We start from the raw sequence: 21401 nt of genomic DNA, 5'->3' as shown, positions 1-21401 counted from the left end.
TATGATTAATTACCTCATTCAAGACAAATGTGGCAACACAGGTGGAGTAAGAAGCAAACTACTTCTCAAACTACTGAAACTATGATTGCAGTGTTAAGAGGAAAAGCAACTTTATGGAAATGGTAAACCAGTTGGTTCCCATCACCAGCAGTGACCAGTGATGGTGATCTCACAGGTCAAAATATACAGCTCGTCTTTTATCCATCTGGGTTACCTCTTTCCATTGACAATTTAATGATACTTTACATATCTCAACACACACTCCAGAAATAAAAAATGTTGGACACGCATTTCAGAATCATTTAGGATACCTTGTCAGGCACAAAATAATTGTAAAAACGGCTAATTAATGAGAGATTTTTTATGTAAACACCATCTCCGGGCATCATTCCCAGATCTACCTCGATCGGTGAGTTTGTTGATGTTGGCTACATCAATGCTGTATCTTGTAGCACCGTAGGACAGACTTAGAAATGACCAGGTTATCATTCTTTAGCGCCCAACCCCGGGTGAAAAGCCTCGTAGGATTTTTAAGGCTTTAAAGCTTTAAAATCCAGGAAAAACATCTTCAGATTTTCCTCAGTTTTGAGCCGCAACTTAGTAGTGTTGAGGAGTTTGAAGAACTTAGGAGCGTTGCCAAGTTCGTGAGGTATTCAGAATTGGTATCATGGACGGGGGTAACGCTCATTTAATGCTTTAAATCCCCAACCTTTTTGAAAGCTAAGACATTAAAAAAAATTATAATCCATGTAGTAAAACAATGGGGGATTTAAAAGATGACAAACATGTCCTTCAAAACTTTTGTGTTCTGAAAAAAGCCAGAGCGAGAGAGTTTTTTTGAGAATACTTATCACGTACAGCGTTCAGCGAATTCACTCGTTCTACAAATGAATGTTCCTTCAAGGAGTATGTGATGCTGGTGAAGGGCTCTTGATCCTTCCCCTTGAATCAAACTTAATTATCTTCCATTCCTCGGACGATGTATGGCTCTTAGGAGTTTAGCGTTTACTCGTGAATAAAATAAATTGCCTGTCCTCCCAGCTGTCCTTCGCAGTCTTACTCTCAGCCTTCACAAGTCTGTCCTGAGTGAGGACTCCAGTCATGTCTGCAGATGCTGAGAAAGTTCGGTGTCTTCCGGAGTCACACATGAGAGGCTCAACCACTCCACTGCAAGGCCTTTGGAAGGGTGACCCCACTGTGAGGGTGACCCCACTGCGAGGGTGACCCCAAGGCGAGGGGGGGACCCCACGGTACCACCAACACTGGACCCCCATACAATTCCATTTAACATATAAAGGAATTAATAAAAGAATATTAAATTCCTTTAATATTTATGGGTAATCTCAGACGCGCACTATATCTACAGATGATCCTCATTTTAAGTTTATGGTTTCATGTCCTTAACTTAAGTAGCAGTTACTACAAACTGCCGACGCTAGCAAGCGCAGTTTACTCTAAGCATGCAAAGCACAAGCTACTTAAGTCTATTAATGTAACCATATAGGTGGCATTTGTAATGCAGGAGGGGGACGTTGGAAGCTGTGAACCCCAAACACAGCATCTCCCAGCTGGAGCTTAAAAACTCTTAAGAGTGTATTACAAAGGTTCCTATATGTTTACATTAGCTCCCACCACCGTTAAGTTTACTTACTTTGCAGTGGGTAAAGATGGGTTTTTCATGGTCTAACACTAAACACGTTTTAGATTACTGCGAGTATGGGAGCATAGTGTGAGGCAGCGCTGGGAGGACACGCCTCCCTCCAACACTTGAAGAGTGAAGATCCTCCAGACGATCCTCCAGAAATTCCCCTCCCATGCCCCAGCCTCTGTAAGACAACACTTGACTATTGTGTGGAGTGCTCTGGTGTGTTCCCAGGTAACCTGCTCCTGCTGTGGGCTCTACATCTGCTTTTTATTACAGCTGTACTCTCATATGTACTATTTTTGCTGATAGCTGTTGTTACTACTGTTCAAAGCGTCTTAGAATATGGTTAGGTATCCATAACGTAGAGTAAAAGTAACAAAACATTGACTGCAACTTTTCATAACTGACTCATAAAGCTGAAATAAAAATTAGACAATGCTTCGGTCCGTTCTGAACCATTATGAAAGTGCAAGTAAAAGAGAGAAGGGGAGACAACAAGAAGTTAGTTGTGTACGTACATACACTGTTTACCCTCAGCACTCGTTACAGTTGAGAGGTGTGTACAAGACAGACACAGAGAGATGGATCCTCAACACCTCTATGCCACCAGTTATCTAGCCAGATTTGATTACCTCGCATTTTTCGAGGGGATGCATAACCCTAATGGGATTATCGCTAGCACCTGGATATAATCACAACCACTAAGCGGATAACCAAGTGACAAACACCCCCGTCAGGATATGTATTTCCCCTGATGAATAAAACATCACTAGCTCGCTGCTGAAGCAGTGACAGCGTCGATTACCATCACTGTTCTTATTCTACTAAAGTTGAAATATTTTCTTTCTGGGTGTGTGTGTTTTCTTATTTTTCGGGGGGAACGGATTTTAAAAGTAGCTTTTCAAAGCTTTGTGGAAAAATATTGATGGTTGGAAATAATTGAAGGGATGCTTAGACTTTGAAACACACACACACACACACACACACACACACTATAAAGCGGGTATATACAGAGAATACTAGCAGTCAACAGGATTCGAAGCCACATCAAGGAGGTTGGTAAAGTTCCCTAAATGGCGCTCTAGACCCCTTGGCCACGGATGCCTCCAAAGCTGGGCAGCCTTGTTTAAATCTTTGGAGACATCCGTTGCAGAGTGGTCTAGAGCGTCACTGGGGGAACCAGGCCAGCCTCCCTGACGGGACTTCGAATCCTGCTGGCTGCGATCTTTCTCTCCCTGTGTGTGTGTGCGTGTGTGTGCGCGTGTGTGCGCGTGTGTGCGCGTGTGTGCGCGTGTGTGTGTGTGTGTGTGTATGTATATGTATGTGTATATATATATATATATATATATATATATATATATATATATATATATATATATATATATATATATATATATATATATATATATATATATATATATATATTATATATATATATATATATATATATATATATATATATATATATATATATATATATATATATATATATATATATATATATATATATATATATATATATATATATATATATATATATATATATATATATATATATATATATATATATATATATATATATATAAATATATATATATATATATATATATTATATATATATATATATAATATATATATATATATATATATATATTATATATATATATATATAATATATATATATATATATATATATATTATATATATATATATAATATATATATATATATATATATATATTATATATATAAATATATAATATATATATATATATTATATATATATATATATATATATATATATTATATATATATATATATATATAATATATATATATATATATATATATATATATATATATATATATATATATATATATACTTGAAAACACATTTTAACATCGTCCCCGCAAGAAGAGGCCAAAGTAACAAGGAAGATGTTAAGGATCTAGGAATACTTGGAAAATAGAAGACAAGGGCTAGGTAAGAGGTATGGGATTGGATGGGAGAAGAGTGTTCTCCGACAAGGTTCAGTGCTGGTACCTCTGCTGTTCCTGTTATACTCCTTGCGTAAATGATCTGCCAGAGGAAATTTAATTCTGTGTCACTGTTGTGAATGATGTGAAATTAAGGAGGCAGATAAGCGAAGTGGAGAGGGAGGGGCACCAAGATGATTTGTAAAAACTACAAGAGTACAAGGAGAAACAGCCAGATAGCAAAGATGACATCTGAGACAGATGAGTGTCTGCGACATGGGGAAAACACTTTCTCAGTCACAAGATAGCAAGTGAATTACACTACTTGAAAGTGGTCGATTCAAAAACCATACACATTTTCAACACTAGGACTTAGCGAGTGTTTTTGACTATAATATTAACAAGAGATATAATCGGGTTGTTGAAGCCACAAATCTGTAAAGCCGATCAGTAGCAGTCAAGAGGCAGAGCCAAGAGCTATGAATTTACCCCTGCAACCTAATAGCAACCAGCAAAGAGGCGCTGGCCAAGAGCTGTGACTAAACCCCTATAACCACAAATAGGTGAGTACACACATGCACTCCCAATGTACATTCCTGTTAATACACGAAGTTAAATAACTGCTGGGCTTTACATGATCAACATTAACACGAATGTAAGACACAAATGAAATATTCGAACATTTATTAATGTTTCGCCCGCCAGGACAGGCGAAAAGTCTCTTCAGGAACGCCATGATACCACTTTTATGCTACATAAAATAAAACTGTTATAATTTCAAGTATTATAGTGCTATAATTTCAAGTGTTAGGGCCAGGCCGAACGAAAATAACAGTGTTGCTTACCAGATTACTGATCAGAAGCTGTTCAGCGTTTGACGCCCAGTACAGAATAGTATTTGCATTATTTTCTACCTTTTACCTTCCCAGCCTATGGCCATATACCTACTGCAAGTACAGCGGGTCACCCACTCTGTCACATGGTTTATAGTTGTCACAGGTAGTCTGTGTTAGTAATATCAGCATGATACTTTCCCCATAGTTGCAATGGCGGTACAGCTGTATATAGATTTGTGAGGATAAATTTGAGAGGGAAGGGGTGGGTTCCTAATCTGACTATGTAAGAAAGAGCTATTTGCCTCTCGTTTGAGGCGAGTCATTAGAAGAGCAACTCCAAAAACACCTGGAAGTTTGTCCCACAAACCGTATGACTGGTACGGTCTCTGGTCCTAAGAACTTCATCTTTCTAAAATTCGAGCGAAATTTATGCCATCAGGTTAGGATAATATCAGAAGCTTCGCATTTAATTCGCCATCATCATAGCATGAGGCTGGAACTATAGATGTAAACATACTCCGTCTCGACACTTGCAGTAAGCCATGCAGTGTCGTCTCAGTAACACACGACACTTTGGAACCTATACAAGTACACATATCCTGGGTACAGGAGAACATCCCGAGCACTCACGTGGACTTGAAATTTGGAACTGATTGAGCAGAGTTATGAAACTCTCAAAGCTCTCTATACAAAGGAAAAAGATAGATTTTCTTGTAACAAGTAGGTACAGGGCAATAAGTGGTTCCCTGATGAGTAGTAAGGTAAAAGTAGTGGCATTAAGCGGCTTCCTGGATGGCGATAAACATCACACAAGACAAGAATATTCTGTGTGTGTGTGTGTGTGTGTGTGTACGCTCGCGTCTAATGTAGTGTTACGTTACTGAGCCTTGTAAGTACACTTAAATTTCAATGGCGGTTCCCTGCTTACATTATTATTTATTTATAAACTTATGGAAAAGATTAATTATTATAACAGATTTCACAGATAATTCCCTAAGTGTAACTAATGTAAGAGTTGAGAGGCCGTTCCCTAAGTGTAACTAATGTAAGAGTTGAGAGGCCGTTCCCTAAGTGTAACTAATGTAAGAGTTGAGAGGCCGTTCCCTAAGTGCAACTAATGTAAGAGTTGAGAGGCCGTTCCCTAAGTGTAACTAATGTAAGAGTTGAGAGGCCGTTCCCTAAGTGCAACTAATGTAAGAGTTGAGAGGCCGTTCCCTAAGTGTAACTAATGTAAGAGTTGAGAGGCCGTTCCCTAAGTGTAACTAATGTAAGAGTTGAGAGGCCGTTCCCTAAGTGTAACTAATGTAAGAGTTGAGAGGCCGTTCCCTAAGTGCAACTAATGTAAGAGTTGAGAGGCCGTTCCCTAAGTGTAACTAATGTAAGAGTTGAGAGGCCGTTCCCTAAGTGTAACTAATGTAAGAGTTGAGAGGCCATTCCCTAAGTGTAACTAATGTAAGGGGGCTGAAAGGCCGTTCCCTAGGCATCAAACTTAGGAGATGAGAGGCCGTTACGTACATAGCTACTGAAATTTTTAAGAGGTCGTCCTTCAATCTCAGTAGATTATCTATCGCGTAAAGGGCTTCCTCGTATTCTTTATTACATTACTCTCAGGCAGCCTGCCACCTCTAGCAGCACAGGCTGTGAACACACACCCACGTTCACACAATCAAATAACTCTATTCCATCTGTGGTTGAGAAGCATGCTAACATTTCTAAGACAGACTCGTTTGGAAAGTATTAATTAAACGCCATGGGGTTAACACATGTGTGCTCCTCTCGCTTCATAGTTGCTATACCTAATTACCAGGGCGATTATTCTTTTTAAGCTGCCGAGGTCAGCCTACCAAATGTGTGTTCAGATGGTCGGTGGTCGGTGAATCTCACAAGAGAGATGATATAAATGGTTCCCGATCCCTCGGAAGCCACAAGAGAAAATGTCTTATGGCTGCGATATGATCCATAGGGATTTCACTCTTGCATGTGTGTGGCTACTTGAAGGTTCTTCGAGAATTCAACCTCCCTACAAGCTGCCTCGAAGTGGGTTCTTGAACAAAGAAGTGAATGTCACTTCGTCACGCAGAAACGAAGCAAAGGAGGTGATTTCGCGTGTCTTTGCTCTGAAGGTCTGTGTAGTAGGGAGTATTTTCCTCTAGCTCTCAGCTCTCAGAGCTTATCTAGTGGGGATCATTACCCTCTAATTCAGGGCTCACAAAGCTAATATAGAGCAGCAGAAAGCATTACTCTTAAACTCTCTGCTCAGAACCTGTATAATAGAAAGCATAACTCTAATTCTCAGCTCACAGCTCAGCTCACAGCGAAGCTTAAAGGACATTTTAAGTAAAAAATTAATCTGAAAGCCTCTACTCGCTTAAAAGGTCATTCCCTAAGCGTTTTAATGCAAGATTTAAAAAGCCGTTCCTTAAGTGTTCTAATGTCAGTATTCAAAAGACCGTTCCCTACGTAGTCTGGAGTAAATTTTAAAAGGTCGTTCCCTTCGTGTACTAATTTAACTTTTAAAAGGCCGTTCACTATATGCAATGTAACTTTTAGAAGGTCGTTCACTATGTGCAACTAATGTAAGTTTTAAAAGGCCATTCATTATTTGTATCTAATGAAAGTCTTAAAAGGCCGTACACTATGGGCACCTAATGTAAGATTCGAAAGGCCGTTCATTATGTGCACCTAATGTAAGTTTTAAAAGGCCGTTCACTATGTGCGATTAATGTGAATTTTAAAAGGCCATTCAGTATGTGCACCTAATGAAAGTTTTAAAAGGCATTACCTAAAAGTTATGTCAGTTTTAAAAGGCCGTTCCTTAAGCGTTCTAATGTAAGTTTCAAAAGGCCTTTCACTAAGTGTTCTAGTGTTAGCTTTTAAAATATTGTTTCCTGAGTGTTCTAATGTAAATTTTAAAAGGCCGTTCCCTAAATGCTCTAATGTAAGTTTTAAAAGGCCGTTTCTTAAGTGTTCTAATGTAAGCTTTAATAGGCCGTTCCCTAAGTGTTCTAATGTAAGTTTTAAAAGGCCGTTCCCTAAGTGTTCTAATGAAAGTTTTAAAAGGCTGTTCCCTAAGTGTTCTAATGTAAGTTTTAAAAGGCCGTTCCCTAAGTATTCAAATGCAAGTTTTAAAAGGCCGTTCCCTAAGTGTTCTAATGTAAGTTTTAAAAGGCCGTTCCCTAAGTATTCTAATGTAAGTTTTAAAAGGCCGTTCCCTAAGTATTCTAATGCAAGTTTTAAAAGGCCGTTCCCTAAGTGTTCTAATGTAAGTTTTAAAAGGCCGTTCCCTAAGTGTTCTAATGTAAGTTTTAAAAGGCCATTCCCTAAGTATTTTAATGCAAGTTTTAAAAGGCCGTTCCCTAAGTGTTCTAATGTAAGTTTTAAAAGGCCGTTCCCTAAGTGTTCTAATGTAAGTTTTAAAAGGCCGTTCCCTAAGTGTTCTAATATAAGTTTTAAAAGGCCGTTCTTTAAGTGTTTTAATGTAAGTTTTAAAAAGCAGTTCCCTTAGTATTCTAATGCAAGTTTTAAAAGGACGTTCCCTAAGTGTTCTAATGTAAGTTTTAAAAGGCCGTTCCCTAAGTGTTCTAATGTAAGTTTTAAAAGGCCGTTCCCTAAGTGTTCTAATGTAAGTTTTAAAAGACCGTTCCCTAAGTGTTCTAATGTAAGTTTTAAAAGGCCGTTTCCCTAAGTGTTCTAATGTAAGTTTTAAAAGGCCGTTCCCTAAGTGTTCTAATGTAAGTTTTAAAAGGCCGTTCCCTAAGTGTTCTAATGTAAGTTTTAAAAGGCCGTTTCCCTAAGTGTTCTAATGTAAGTTTTAAAAGGCCGTTTCCCTAAGTGTTCTAATGTAAGTTTTAAAAGGCCGTTCCCTAAGTGTTCTAATGTAAGTTTTAAAAGGCCGTTCCCTAAGTGTTCTAATGTAAGTTTTAAAAGGCCGTTCCCTAAGTGTTCTAATGTAAGTTTTAAAAGGCCGTTTCTCTAAGTGTTCTAATGTAAGTTTTAATAGGCCGTTCCCTAAGTGTTCTAATGTAAGTTTTAAAAGGCCGTTCCCTAAGTTTTCTAATGTAAGTTTTAAAAGGCCGTTCCCTAAGTGTTCTAATGTAAGTTTTAAAAGGCCGTTCCCTAAGTTTTCTAATGTAAGTTTTAAAAGGCCGTTCCCTAAGTGTTCTAATGTAAGTTTTAAAAGGCTGTCCGTAGATGCACGTAATGGAAATCTTAAAAAAATAAGTTTATTTTTTTCCATTCAATAATTTTTTTCAGTTGCTGGTTACATTTTGTCTCGTTTTGTCGACCATCTCTGGCACGTCGCTGTCAGCACACTCATCACTCACTGTTACTCACAAGAACCCGCTTTAATCATCCACAAGGGTTCACAAGAACCTTCTTTTATCATCCTCGAAAGTTTACAAGAACCTTCTCTAATCATCCACGAGGATTTAAAAGTTTTTCTATTCATGCACGAGAATTACTAATCGGTCTGAAATAACCCACGAGGATTCCTAATTGGTCTCAAATAATCCACGAGGATTCGTAATTGGTCTCAAATAATCCACTAGGATTTGCAGTCTGTAACTGAGATAATTTTTTCACTGTAGCTCAAACTTCGCAGCTGAAACCCATAATAATCACTACCTTTATTTTGGTCATTCTGTTACGTTTATCTGCTCATTATCGTTTCTAGACGTCGTGATATAAATAAGAAAGAACTAGACAGGTGCTCATTTAGCTAACTCACGTTAATATCAGATAATCATTCGAGTACAGTAAGACAATTTACTGTCAAACGCTGCTCTTATTCGTGTTAGGCTTCGAAGTCCAGAACTCTAAGACCGACGTCAAGACTCCTCAGAGATCGATGTCGCTGCCTTAAGGCATCATTGTCCTTGTAGATATCAATGGCTATTACTTGCTCAAACTTTCTGGGATTTAAAACTTTTTCTTCGTTACATCCAGGAAAGAATACAGCTCCTTTAGACGGTATAACTCAATAACAAATTTTTCTGCCTTCAGATTTTGTAAATGCTGAGATGCGTTGAGCATGTAAATAGGGTAACCGAAGGATGATTTCCTTCTAAGCCGACTTTCTGACTTGTCTCTTGAGTAACGGAACAACGGAGTGAGTGAATGTGTATCTGAATGGGTGAGTACCAGAAATCCAAGCTGCCACAGACGTATGAACGAGACGCGCACGGAAAGTTTGTGTACATGCAAAACACCTTCCAACAAGAGTCAATAACGAGGATACAGTGACATCAGACAAGGCTGACTCGCTGTTTATCCTACGAACTGCCTCCCAAAACAAAAATCCATTTACAGGACACTAGGCCCCACGGGAAGGTTGTACTCTTCAACTGGCTTGTGCGAGGACAAGTTGGATGCAGACTTCAGCATGCGTGAGCTCAAGAACCAGGTGCTGTTACCAGTGGGTTAAGACGTTCAGGTGGTCAAATCCACCCACTGACGGTGGTCAAAATCACCTCACGGCGAAGTAAACTTAAAATAAGACGTGTATCCAAAATCCACCAAGATTTCGCTAATTTGCTTCAAATTACTCAAAGGAGTTAACAAATTAACGAAAAATTCGAGCCGGTGCTCTGGTGGTGAGGTGGGTTGGATATCCCTGCCGCCAGTAGTTCAACCTTCTCGTCTCACACGCGAGGTACAATGTAATAGCAAACGAAGGGTTCGCCTTTTTAAAAGCCTTTGAAAAAGCCAGAGCGCAACAAGACTTGCAACATGCGATGTGTCCACCTCTTGTGGTGAACTTAAAACGAACACCACCTGCTGCTTCTCCAAAAATAGCAAACAATTCTACGTAGGACGCGCGGGAAAGACACACGGGAAAACGCAGCAGTAAATCTGGTGAAATTCTCAAAGTCTAGTCATTAAGAGACTAAAAACAGAAACTGTCGACTCAGACCATGTGAGGTTAGAGGCGGCAGGCAAGGGGCTGCCACTTCGGCACCTCCTCCACCCGAGGGGCCAAAAGTCTCTTGTGCTGGAAGGTGATGTACGTGGGCACAGGCCTTCTCCTGTTGTACATCTGATCCTCATTATCTCGAAAGCTGTGATTACTCGACTCAAGATATTAGCAGACACACATTCCTGTTCGTTGATCTTTTACAAAGACACAAAATCACGTCAGTGGACCTGAAGTAGAGTCCCTTAGTTTTCCTAAATCATGACAAACCTTAATTTCAAAATAAATAATTATCATGCCAATTCTCTAAGATCGAGATGAAAATCTGTACCTCAGAAGAGGATTAAAACTTAAAAGGCGATTTGATATGAAAATTAACAACTTGGAACATACCACCAACTCATCACCGCTCACCAATTAGTCAGAGTCCGAATCTGAAATCGAAATTGCGAGTACAGGTTACCTGTTCACCAGGTGTTTCATACTTTAAATATATGACATTGTTAGTCACCAAAGTGAGAATAATAACCTTTAATTACACAACTGACCTTCACTCTAGAGAGAGATTTATAAGGACGTTTCGGTCCTGAAGGTTAGACATTTGCCACACTCCTCAAAGGAGGTTCCTTGACGCTGATGAGGGGGCTCTTGATCTAAGGAATCGGGTTTATGCTCCGGTTCCCTGAATTGAACCTGAATACCTTCCATCCTCCCCCTACTTGTGCTGTATAATTCTACGGGTTTAGCGCTCCCCATTATAATTGCATATAGTAATTGCAAATGTTTGCCACACGCAACACGGGTAAAGCAACCGATGATCACTCAGTTTTTGATAGGTCTTAAAATATATCAGTCTCGGTATCTGTCATTATATTACAAGGTCGATCCCTAACTGCTGAATGAGAAGTAGTTAAGGAACCATTTCTTAAGTGCAATTTATGCGGTAGTTTAAAGGTCGTTTCCTAAGTGCAACTAATATGGTAGTTTAAAGATTGTTCGCCAAGTGTAGCTAATGTACAAGTGTAAAGGCCGTTCCTTCATGAAGCTAATATAGGAGTAAATTGGTCGATCGCTAGGTGTAGTTATTGTCCTTTAGTTATTTAATTATAGCTAATATCACAGTCCATTGTCTAAGTGTAAATACAAGGCCAGAAACGCTACGATCATTTGTAACTGAGAATGTCTCAGTGATACTAAATTTATTCGCGATACTAAATTTATTCGGAAAAAAAATCATTCCAGTCTTCACATCATATTTTATGACCAAAAATCATAAAAGCTTGAACATGAGCACCTTGAAGATGCAAATATAGATTTGTGCGTCAGTATAATGGCCGTGGCATCTATGTTAGCGTAACGTCATAACTACAAACTATACTCCAGCGTACTGTATAGAGGTCATTGTTTGGTTTCTACATTTCAAATTGTTTAAGTTAGCCCAAGATACTCTCAAAAATAAATCATAGACACTGAAAGGATCAGCTATACAATATTAATATCTATTTAAATAGGAGAATGCTTGTCATGATTTTTAAGCAGAGTTCAGATGAACAGAAGGCATCGCTTTGGATGCCCAGCATCTTTCATGCTTGATTATAGTGGATGGCTCTTGATCCAAGTAATTCGAGCTTCAACTCAATAAAACCTGATAACCTCACAATATTCACACGTTGTATGACCCCTACGTATTTAACGCTTCTTCATAAATATAATAATAACAATGGGTTGGCAATTGCTAGTCAAACTTCTCGGGACTCATGACTGACGTGATAACATCACCGTAGTAGTCAGGGAATCACGTAGATTCTAAAGTGTGTCCATAACGAATTAAGGTAAATGAACAGTGGCGACAGAAGTCAAGGTGGTAACTAGCCGTGACAGAAATCAAGATGGTGGCTAACTAAAATATAATCATAAAGTCTACCTCTTACTATGGATTTCTCTCGTGACTCTCCAGAATGCTGGACCACATCAGTTCTCTTCATTAAATAAGTCTGTAAACATACAGAAACTTCGAAAGAAAAACAAATTCCTGGAAATAATCCATAATTGCTCCTTGTTAGCTGTGTTAAACACAGCTTGAGAAAGAAAGAACTTACCATGTGCGAATTTAGTCTCCCTCAAATGCTCTTTAGTGTTAGTTTTGTGAATGTAATAACAGGTTTTTAAAGTTATAATATTAAAATAGCGTTACCAATATAACTGGAAGGTACGTCCGTGTTTCTATACACAGCTTCACCAAAGGGGCTCTGTGTTCACCTGATGTCAACATCTAGATATGTTTAACGAAAAATTCTCAGTCTGAAACATATTTTCGTGGGTCGATGGCAAGGAGGAACTTACTGACCTAAAAGCTTCTTTCTATTAATTATCAATAAAGATTCCTCAACGAAATGGAAGTCTTTCTTCCGTTTAGTTTTTATGGTAACGCTTTTCTGACTTTCATGAGAAAAATACTGTCTGTGTGTATCTTATTTAGAAGTAATGTTACTGAGCTAAATTAAGTCAAATGACCAGAAAAATGCAGTTTTCTTAAAGAAATGTTTATTGAATAATTAATATGCACAGTCTTAGTGCAGACTTGTTACTTGTGACCAAAATAATGTTCAGACCAGGTACTCTACTGTTCTCCTGAGCATTTCAAACCCTAAGAATCTCAAACCCAACATTTCACTGTTTCCCTGAGCATCACAGACCCAACACTTCACTGCTCTCCTGTGCATCTCACATTGACACTTACCAAAGTTAAAACTACATACTACCCGTGATGTACCTTTGATTAGTTTCGAGAGTTTTCTACTATCGGAGCCCGGCCCTGGGTCAGGCCTGTCTGGTGTTTGCCTGTCACTCTCTAGTAAGCAACACTTACGAACTGATCAGCTACACTGACACTAAAGCGAAGCTGACTTGGCATATTGGTACTTACCCTGTGCAGTGCCAGTGCCACTTCTAGTTCTAATCTATGGAACTAGCAGTAGCACTGGCACGGCTAGTTCTGGCTAGGAGTACTAGAAGTATCACTGACAGTCTCAGCACCAACCTTAAAATCTAGAAGTGCCACTATCCCTTCTAGTACAAGCCATGTGAACTGTTCTATTCAGGATGACTAGAAGTGTCATTGGCACTTCTAGCTCTGTCCAGGTTGACTAGAAGTGCCAGTAGTACAAATAGTTCTTGCATGGTGGCACTGACCTGGGTCGGTGTCACACATCCACTCCCTGCAGCACTGGCCTGGCACTGTTACCAGATGAGGGTGGTGGCACTGGGCACTGGGCAGGATGCTTTCACTGGGGCACAGCGACACGCAGGCATACGTCCCATTCTGTAGACGAGAACCACCGGGTCATAAAAGGTCACAGGACAATATACGAGATCACAAGACAATATATAAGGTTAAGGACAATATATGAGATCCCAGGATAATATTTGAGATCACAGGGCAAAACAGTGTCACTGGGCAATGCAGGTTGTCATGGAGCAATACACGAGGTCACATGTGCATGACTCTCACCAGCATTGAGTCAGTCACGGCTGTAATGCATGTGCATTACTTGTCAAAGACTATCTATGCTAGTTTTCCCCCCGTTACTAACTTTGGACACGATCTGAAAGGTTATCTGTAGAAATCAAAAACAGGCGAGTTTATTCTCGTTAGTTGGCCAATGTAAAAGCAGTAAGTTTACTTTCATTAGTTTGACCTTTGCAAAAACAGTGAGTTTATTCACGTTAGTGCAACATTTGTAAAAGCAGTGGGTTTATTCCCGTCAGTTTGACCTTTAAAGAAGCAAAACATCAACTTGTGTACAAGAAGGGAATGTCAGGTCTTGCCAAGTGTAATGAAGAATCATTTATTTCCAGCTGCATCATACAAAAGCTCGGACATGGTCGCCTCAGCAACACTGACTTCTACAAAGAATGCGTATTCTAACGAAAAACTATAAATGCAAACCATAAAATAGCATATCGATAAGTGCAGGCATAGGAGAGAGGTGGGGAGAGAGAAACACACACACACACACACACACACACACACACACACACACACACACACACACACACACACACACACACACACACACACACAATCACATGCAGACACACAGACAATTTGAGAATGACATAGCATCGAAAGCCAAATTTGAGCAAAAGTTGATATACAGCCGTATCAGGAAAAAGTAAATTATGAAAGACTAGGTAATAAGGCTGTGGAAGGAAGGAAAGGAGCTCACTAGGAATGACCAGGAAGTCTGTGAGGACCTGAACCAAAAAAAATTAGGGAGTTATTCTCAGTAGAATAAAGGAGATGAGCAAACACACACACACAGGGATGGGGGGGACATGATAACGACATATAAAATACTGAGAGAAATTGACATGGTGGATAGGGACAGGATGTTTCAGAGATGGGACACAGCAACAAGAGGCCACAGCTGGAAACTGAAAACTCAGACGAGTCACAGGGATGTTAGGAAGTATTTCTTTAGTCATACAGTTGTCAGGAAGTGGAACAATCTGGAGAGTGATGTAGTGAAGGAAGGATCTATACATAGCTTTAAGAAGTGGTACGATAAAACTCATGAAGCAGAAAGTGGACCTAGTAGCGACCATCGAAGACGCGGGGCCAGGAGCTGTGACTCGACCTTGTAACCACAAACAGGGAAGCGCACACACACACACACACACACACACACACACACACACACACACACACACACACACACACACACACACACATATACAGTCAGGCACAGAAACCAAACACTCTGCTTTAATGACCTAATGAAATATAAAGCCATTGAAGGTGAAAGACTGAACTGAGACCCTGACCTACTAAGCTGACCCTGACCTACTAAGCTGACCCTGACCTACTAAGCTGACCCTGACCTACTAAGCTGACCCTGACCTACCAAGCTGACCCTGACCTACTAAGCTGACCCTGACCTACCAAGCTGACCCTGACCTACTAAGCTGACCCTGACCTACTAAGCTGACCCTGACCTACTAAGCTGACCCTGACCTACCAAGCTGACCCTGACCTACTAAGCTGACCCCCTCTGTGTCATCGACGCTCCGCTATATTTGTATTTGTGTACAATAGCTGGTAAGGATTACAGCAATAAACAAATGGTAAGGGATTACCATAAAATAGACGGAGGATATATGGTAAAAAATTAAAGCTGGAAACCAGACGGTAAGGGATTACATCTGTAAAATAGACGGTAAGGGATTACAGCAGTAAAACAGATGGTAAAAAATTACAACCACAATATACAAGGTAAGGGATTACAACCACAATATACAAGGTAAGGGATTACAACTACAATATACAAGGTAAGGGATTACAACCACAATATACAAGGTAAGGGATTACAACCACAATATACAAGGTAAGGGATTACAACCACAATATACAAGGTAAGGGATTACAACCACAATATACAAGGTAAGGGATTACAACCACAATATACAAGGTAAGGGATTACAACCACAATATACAAGGTAAGGGATTACAACCACAATATACAAGGTAAGGGATTACAACCACAATATACAAGGTAAGGGATTACAACCACAATATAAAAGGTAAGGGATTACAACCACAATACACAGGGTAAGGGATTACAACCACAATACACAGGGTAAGGGATTACAACCACAATACACAGGGTAAGGGATTACAGCCACAATATAAAAGGTAAGGGATTACAACCACAATATACAGGGTAAGGGACTACAACCACAATATACAAGGTAAGGGATTACAACCACAATATACAAGGTAAGGGATTACAACCACGTTATGTAAGGGTTTACAACCACTATATACGAAGTGAGGAACTACAAACACTGCGTAATAAAGACGATAAGAAGTTAAAGCCATAGAAAAAGACGTGTTTACATCTTATTACTTTCGCAACTCTATTACTTATTAATTTATTACTGGCAGACTCGTGTGTAGGGGAGAGAAGGAAGGAAATAGAAAGGTGGATGAGAGAAGAGAAAGGGAGAAGGGAGATAGGGGAAGTTCAGAGGAATAAGGAGAGGGGGAATATACTGCCTGGAGGGAATAAAAAGAGGAAGGGCAAAGAAAATAAGAGAGAGGGGCAATGCTGAAAGGAATAAGAAAGTAAAGAAAATATAGGGACAATCAGTAGAGAATGGTTGGGAAAGTAAAGAAAGTAAAGGACAGAGGTCGGGAGTAAGGAAGGAATGGGGTGATAACAAGAGAAAAATGATAACAGAGGAGAGATAAGGAGAGAACGGGTAGAATAAGGAGAGGAAATAGAGGGGGAAAAATAAGATAGGGGACAAGAGGGCGGAAACAATAGAAAAGGAATAATGAGAGTAGTGAATCAAAAGAAAAAAGGGGAATGAGAAGAGACGGGACTGATACGAAAGAGAGAGAGGAGAGTAGGAAGGGGAATTAAAGTGAGAGGAAAACAACCTAACTCATTTGTATCTCTAACTTTCGCGTGTGTACTCACCTATACGTGGTTGCAGGGGTCGAGTCGACTGTGTGTGTGTACTCAGCTGTACTCACCTAGTTGTGGTTTCAGGGGTCGAGTCACAGCTCCTGGCCCCGCCTCTTCATTGGCCGCTACTGGGTCACTCTTCCTGCTCCATGAGCTTTATCATACCACTTCTTAAAGCTGTGTGTGTGTGTGTGTGTGTGTGTGTGTGTGTGTGTGTGTGTGTGTGTGTGTGTGTGTGTGTGTGTGTGTGTGTGTGTGTGTGTGTGTGTGTGTAAGTGAGGAGCAGGGTACTTGTCGGATACGTTTTCTTGCGAGGTCTAACTAATCTAACTTATCCTAGCTTCCTTGACTGAGAGCGCCAGGAAGCAGCAGCGGCAGCAACTGAAAAAGTGTGTCTACATTTTGTTTTTACGGAAATACTTTAAGCTTGTCGCTGTTTTAAAAGTTCCGAATTAGGGTCCACTGGAAGCTTGTTTCTGTGTTCGTGAACTTTAAAAGAACAGCAACAAGGGTGAGAAGATTCACCTGATCGGTTCAGGGGAAGACTCGCCTGACCTGACAGGTACATGGGGAACTCACCTGACCTGAGAGGTACAAGGAAGGACTCACCTGACAAGTACAAGGGCGACTCACTTGACAGGTACAAGAGAGGACTCACCTGATAGGTACAAAGAGGAACTCACCTGACAGGTACACTGGGTGCGACAGTCGAGATTGAAGGATTCACCGTCGTTGAAGGTGCGATTGTTGACGCTGCATCTGGCAGGAAGTACCTCTGTAAACACACACAGGCACGTTAGTAACACACATACACACAACCACACTGCCACTGGCTACCTAATATTCACGTGTCCTCAGATACTTTCTCTTATAGATACTTCAGCTCTGCTGGAGCTAAAGCTTTGAAGTTCCGGTATCTTCTGAACATTTAATGGATTCCTTAACGAGATCCTCATCGCCTTAGAGAAGTCTCCCAGCACTGTCGGACAGATTTCACCACTATTCTCTATGATGAAATATTGCAAGGAAGCATAGCCAGTATTTGTTCCCTCTATATAACTATCGTATATAATAAGGTAGCAACATATTGTTGATGTATCCAGTTTTACTAAATAAAAGACATGTGGAGTAAGATATACAGTTTATTGAAGTTTACTGAAAATAAATTTCGTTCACCATTTCGTCCTGTTGCCATGAGACTCAGCCAAGTTTAATCATGGAACCACGAAAACGAAATATCATGACAACAAACAGGTCACCTGTCATGGGTTGAAGCCGCCACCTGTTCTGTGATTTAGAATCGTCGAAGCTTTACAATAGGCTGACTGTAGTGGTCTTCCACATAAATTAATGTGACAGCAGTATCATGTCTTGCGAGAAAACGTCTGGCCAGTGTTTCTATAATTAAGAATGAACTCAGTTTCCGCATAATGGAATTAGTCTTGACAATCAGAGTAGATTCTAAGCAGAGTATAGCAAGCTTGTCCGCGTCCGTGATAACTAGCAAGCTTGTCCGCGTCCGTGATAACTAGCTAGCTTGACATGGTATGAGTTTACCAAATGCTTTTTCAGTACCGTTTTTCCAGATCCTCGTATCAGGTCCCTGGAGGCTACATCCACATAAAACCCAACACATTCTCTACATGTGGTATAATGTAGACGCCGACTGTGGTACGAAGACTCCTAACTCATTTGTAGTACAGGTCGTTCTACCAGGTCATGCAACTTGTCACATGACAACGTAAGAGTACCTCCGAACTGTCGTTCGTTCCTTTCTGCCCGATCTAACATAATGTGCAAATTTAATATTTATTTTCGACTAGGTTAAGCTACGTTTGATTAGGTTAACGTATATTAAAAATTAGACGCATGTGCAACACATCGGTATTAGATACCGTTGAAATATAATGTACATTACCTTGCATGTTGGTGCAATTGGCCGACAATAACATGTCTTGTTGACACTTAGAAATAATGTATAGTTGACACTTTGCATTTCCAGCTTCTTCGTAACACAGAACCACACCACTGTAGAGGAAGAGCGGCCAGCGCTTGTGCTAATGGTCTTACTCCAGCAGACCACAAGCACATAACCTTTGGCCTTAAAAATATACACAGTTTGGTTGCAAGGAGCTTCCCTTTGACCTTTGACCTGGTCGTTTTAAGCTAATGATTCAAATTTGCCACAGTAACCCACAATGAATTACAGACCCGCAACCTTAATGGCTTATGTGTGGCGGCAACGTGCTTTCTGTGACAAGGAAATGGCATTTTAATATAAATAAATTTGTGGGTGGGTGTATATATATATATATATATATATATATATATATATATATATATATATAGGTTGGTAGACAGCAACCACCCAGGGAAGTACTACCGTGCTGCCAGATGACTGTGAAACAGAAACCTGTAACCGTTTTGCATGATGGTAGGATTGCTGGTTTCTTTTTCTGTCTCATAAACACGCTAGATAACAGGGATATCTTGCTACTCCTACTTACACTTTGGTCACACTTCACAGACACGCACATGCATATATATATATATATACATACATCTAGGTTTTTCTCTTTTTTCTAAATAGTTCTTGTTCCTCTTTATTTCTTCTATTGTCCATGGGGAAGTGGAAAAGAATCTTTCCTCCGTAAGCCATGCGTGTCGTATGAGGCGACTAAAATGCCGGGTGCAATGGGCTAGTAACCCCTTCTCCATTAGACATTTACTAAAAAAGAGAAGAAGAAAAAACTTTATAAAACTGGGATGCTTAAATGTGCGTGGATGTAGTGCGGATGACAAGAAACAGATGATTGCTGATGTTATGAATGAAAAGAAGTTGGATGTCCTGGCCCTAAGCGAAACAAAGCTGAAGGGGGTAGGGGAGTTTCGGTGGGGGGAAATAAATGGGATTAAATCTGGAGTATCTGAGAGAGTTAGAGCAAAGGAAGGGATAGCAGTAATGTTGAATGATCAGTTATGGAAGGAGAAAAGAGAATATGAATGCGTAAATTCAAGAATTATGTGGATTAAAGTAAAGGTTGGATGCGAGAAGTGGGTCATAATAAGCGTGTATGCACCTGGAGAAGAGAGGAATGCAGAGGAGAGAGAGAGATTTTGGGAGATGTTAAGTGAATGTATAGGAGCCTTTGAACAAAGTGAGAGAGTAATTGTGGTAGGGGACCTGAATGCTAAATTAGGAGAAACTTTTAGAGAGGGTGTGATAGGTAAGTTTGGGGTGCCAGGTGTAAATGATAATGGGAGCCCTTTGATTGAACTTTGTATAGAAAATGGTTTAGTTATAGGTAATACATATTTTAAGAAAAAGAGGATAAATAAGTATACAAGATATGATGTAGGGCGAAATGACAGTAGTTTGTTGGATTATGTATTGGTAGATAAAAGACTGTTGAGTAGACTTCAGGATGTACATGTTTATAGAGGGGCCACAGATATATCAGATCACTTTCTAGTTGTAGCTACACAGAGTAAAAGGTAGATGGGATACAAGGAGAATAGAAGCATCAGGGAAGAGAGAGGTGAAGGTTTATAAACTAAAAGAGGAGGCAGTTAGGGTAAGATATAAACAGCTATTGGAGGATAGATGGGCTAATGAGAGCATAGGCAATGGGGTCGAAGAGGTATGGGGTAGGTTTAAAAATGTAGTGTTAGTGTTCAGCAGAAGTTTGTGGTTACAGGAAAGTGGGTGCGGGAGAGAAGAGGAGCGATTGGTGGAATGATGATGTGAAGAGAGTAGTAAGGGAGAAAAAGTTAGCATATGAGAAGCTTTTACAAAGTAGAAGTGATGCAAGGAGGGAAGAGTATATGGAGAAAAAGAGAGAGGTTAAGAGAGTGGTGAAGCAATGTAAAAAGAGAGCAAATGAGAGAGTGGGTGAGATGTTATCAACAAATTTTGTTGAAAATAAGAAAAAGTTTTGGAGTGAGATTAACAAGTTAAGAAAGCCAAGAGAACAAATGGATTTGTCAGTTAAAAATAGGAGAGGAGAGTTATTAAATGGAGAGTTAGAGGTATTGGGAAGATGGAGGGAATATTTTGAGGAATTGTTAAATGTTGATGAAGATAGGGAAGCTGTGATTTCGTGTATAGGGCAAGGAGGAACAACATCTTGTAGGAGTGAGGAAGAGCCAGTTGTGAGTGTGGGGGAAGTTCGTGAGGCAGTAGGTAAAATGAAAGGGGGTAAGGCAGCCGGGATTGATGGGATAAAGATAGAAATGTTAAAAGCAGGTGGGGATATAGTTTTGGAGTGGTTGGTGCAATTATTTAATAAATGTATGGAAGAGGGTAAGGTACCTAGGGATTGGCAGAGAGCATGCATAGTTCCTTTGTATAAAGGCAAAGGGGATAAAAGAGAGTGCAAAAATTATAGGGGGATAAGTCTGTTGAGTATACCTGGCAAAGTGTATGGTAGTTATTATTGAAAGAATTAAGAGTAAGACGGAGAATAGGATAGCAGATGAACAAGGAGGCTTTAGGAAAGGTAGGGGGTGTGTGGACCAGGTGTTTACAGTGAAACATATAAGTGAACAGTATTTAGAT

The 21401-nt window shown here is 39.8% G+C and overlaps 1 protein-coding gene across 4 annotated transcripts in view; it reads right to left on the bottom strand.

The window, feature by feature from the left end:
* Positions 1-21401, bottom strand: part of LOC128696412 (CCN family member 2) — a 188780-nt gene that overhangs the window by 14578 nt on the left and 152801 nt on the right. For all 4 annotated transcript variants that reach the window (XM_070092289.1, XM_070092291.1, XM_070092290.1 and 1 more), the window contains 2 exons: positions 17527-17618; positions 13563-13692 (listed from right to left, as the gene is read on the bottom strand). In XM_070092289.1, coding sequence (XP_069948390.1) covers positions 13563-13692; positions 17527-17618 — 222 coding nt within the window. The remainder of the gene's footprint in view (positions 1-13562; positions 13693-17526; positions 17619-21401) is intronic.

The sequence above is a fragment of the Cherax quadricarinatus genome, chromosome 39 (assembly GCF_038502225.1).
Source record: "Cherax quadricarinatus isolate ZL_2023a chromosome 39, ASM3850222v1, whole genome shotgun sequence".
Taxonomy (NCBI): Eukaryota; Metazoa; Arthropoda; class Malacostraca; order Decapoda; family Parastacidae; genus Cherax; species Cherax quadricarinatus.
The sequence above is the reverse complement of the archived record's forward strand: the minus strand, read 5'-3'. Positions and strand labels throughout refer to the sequence as shown.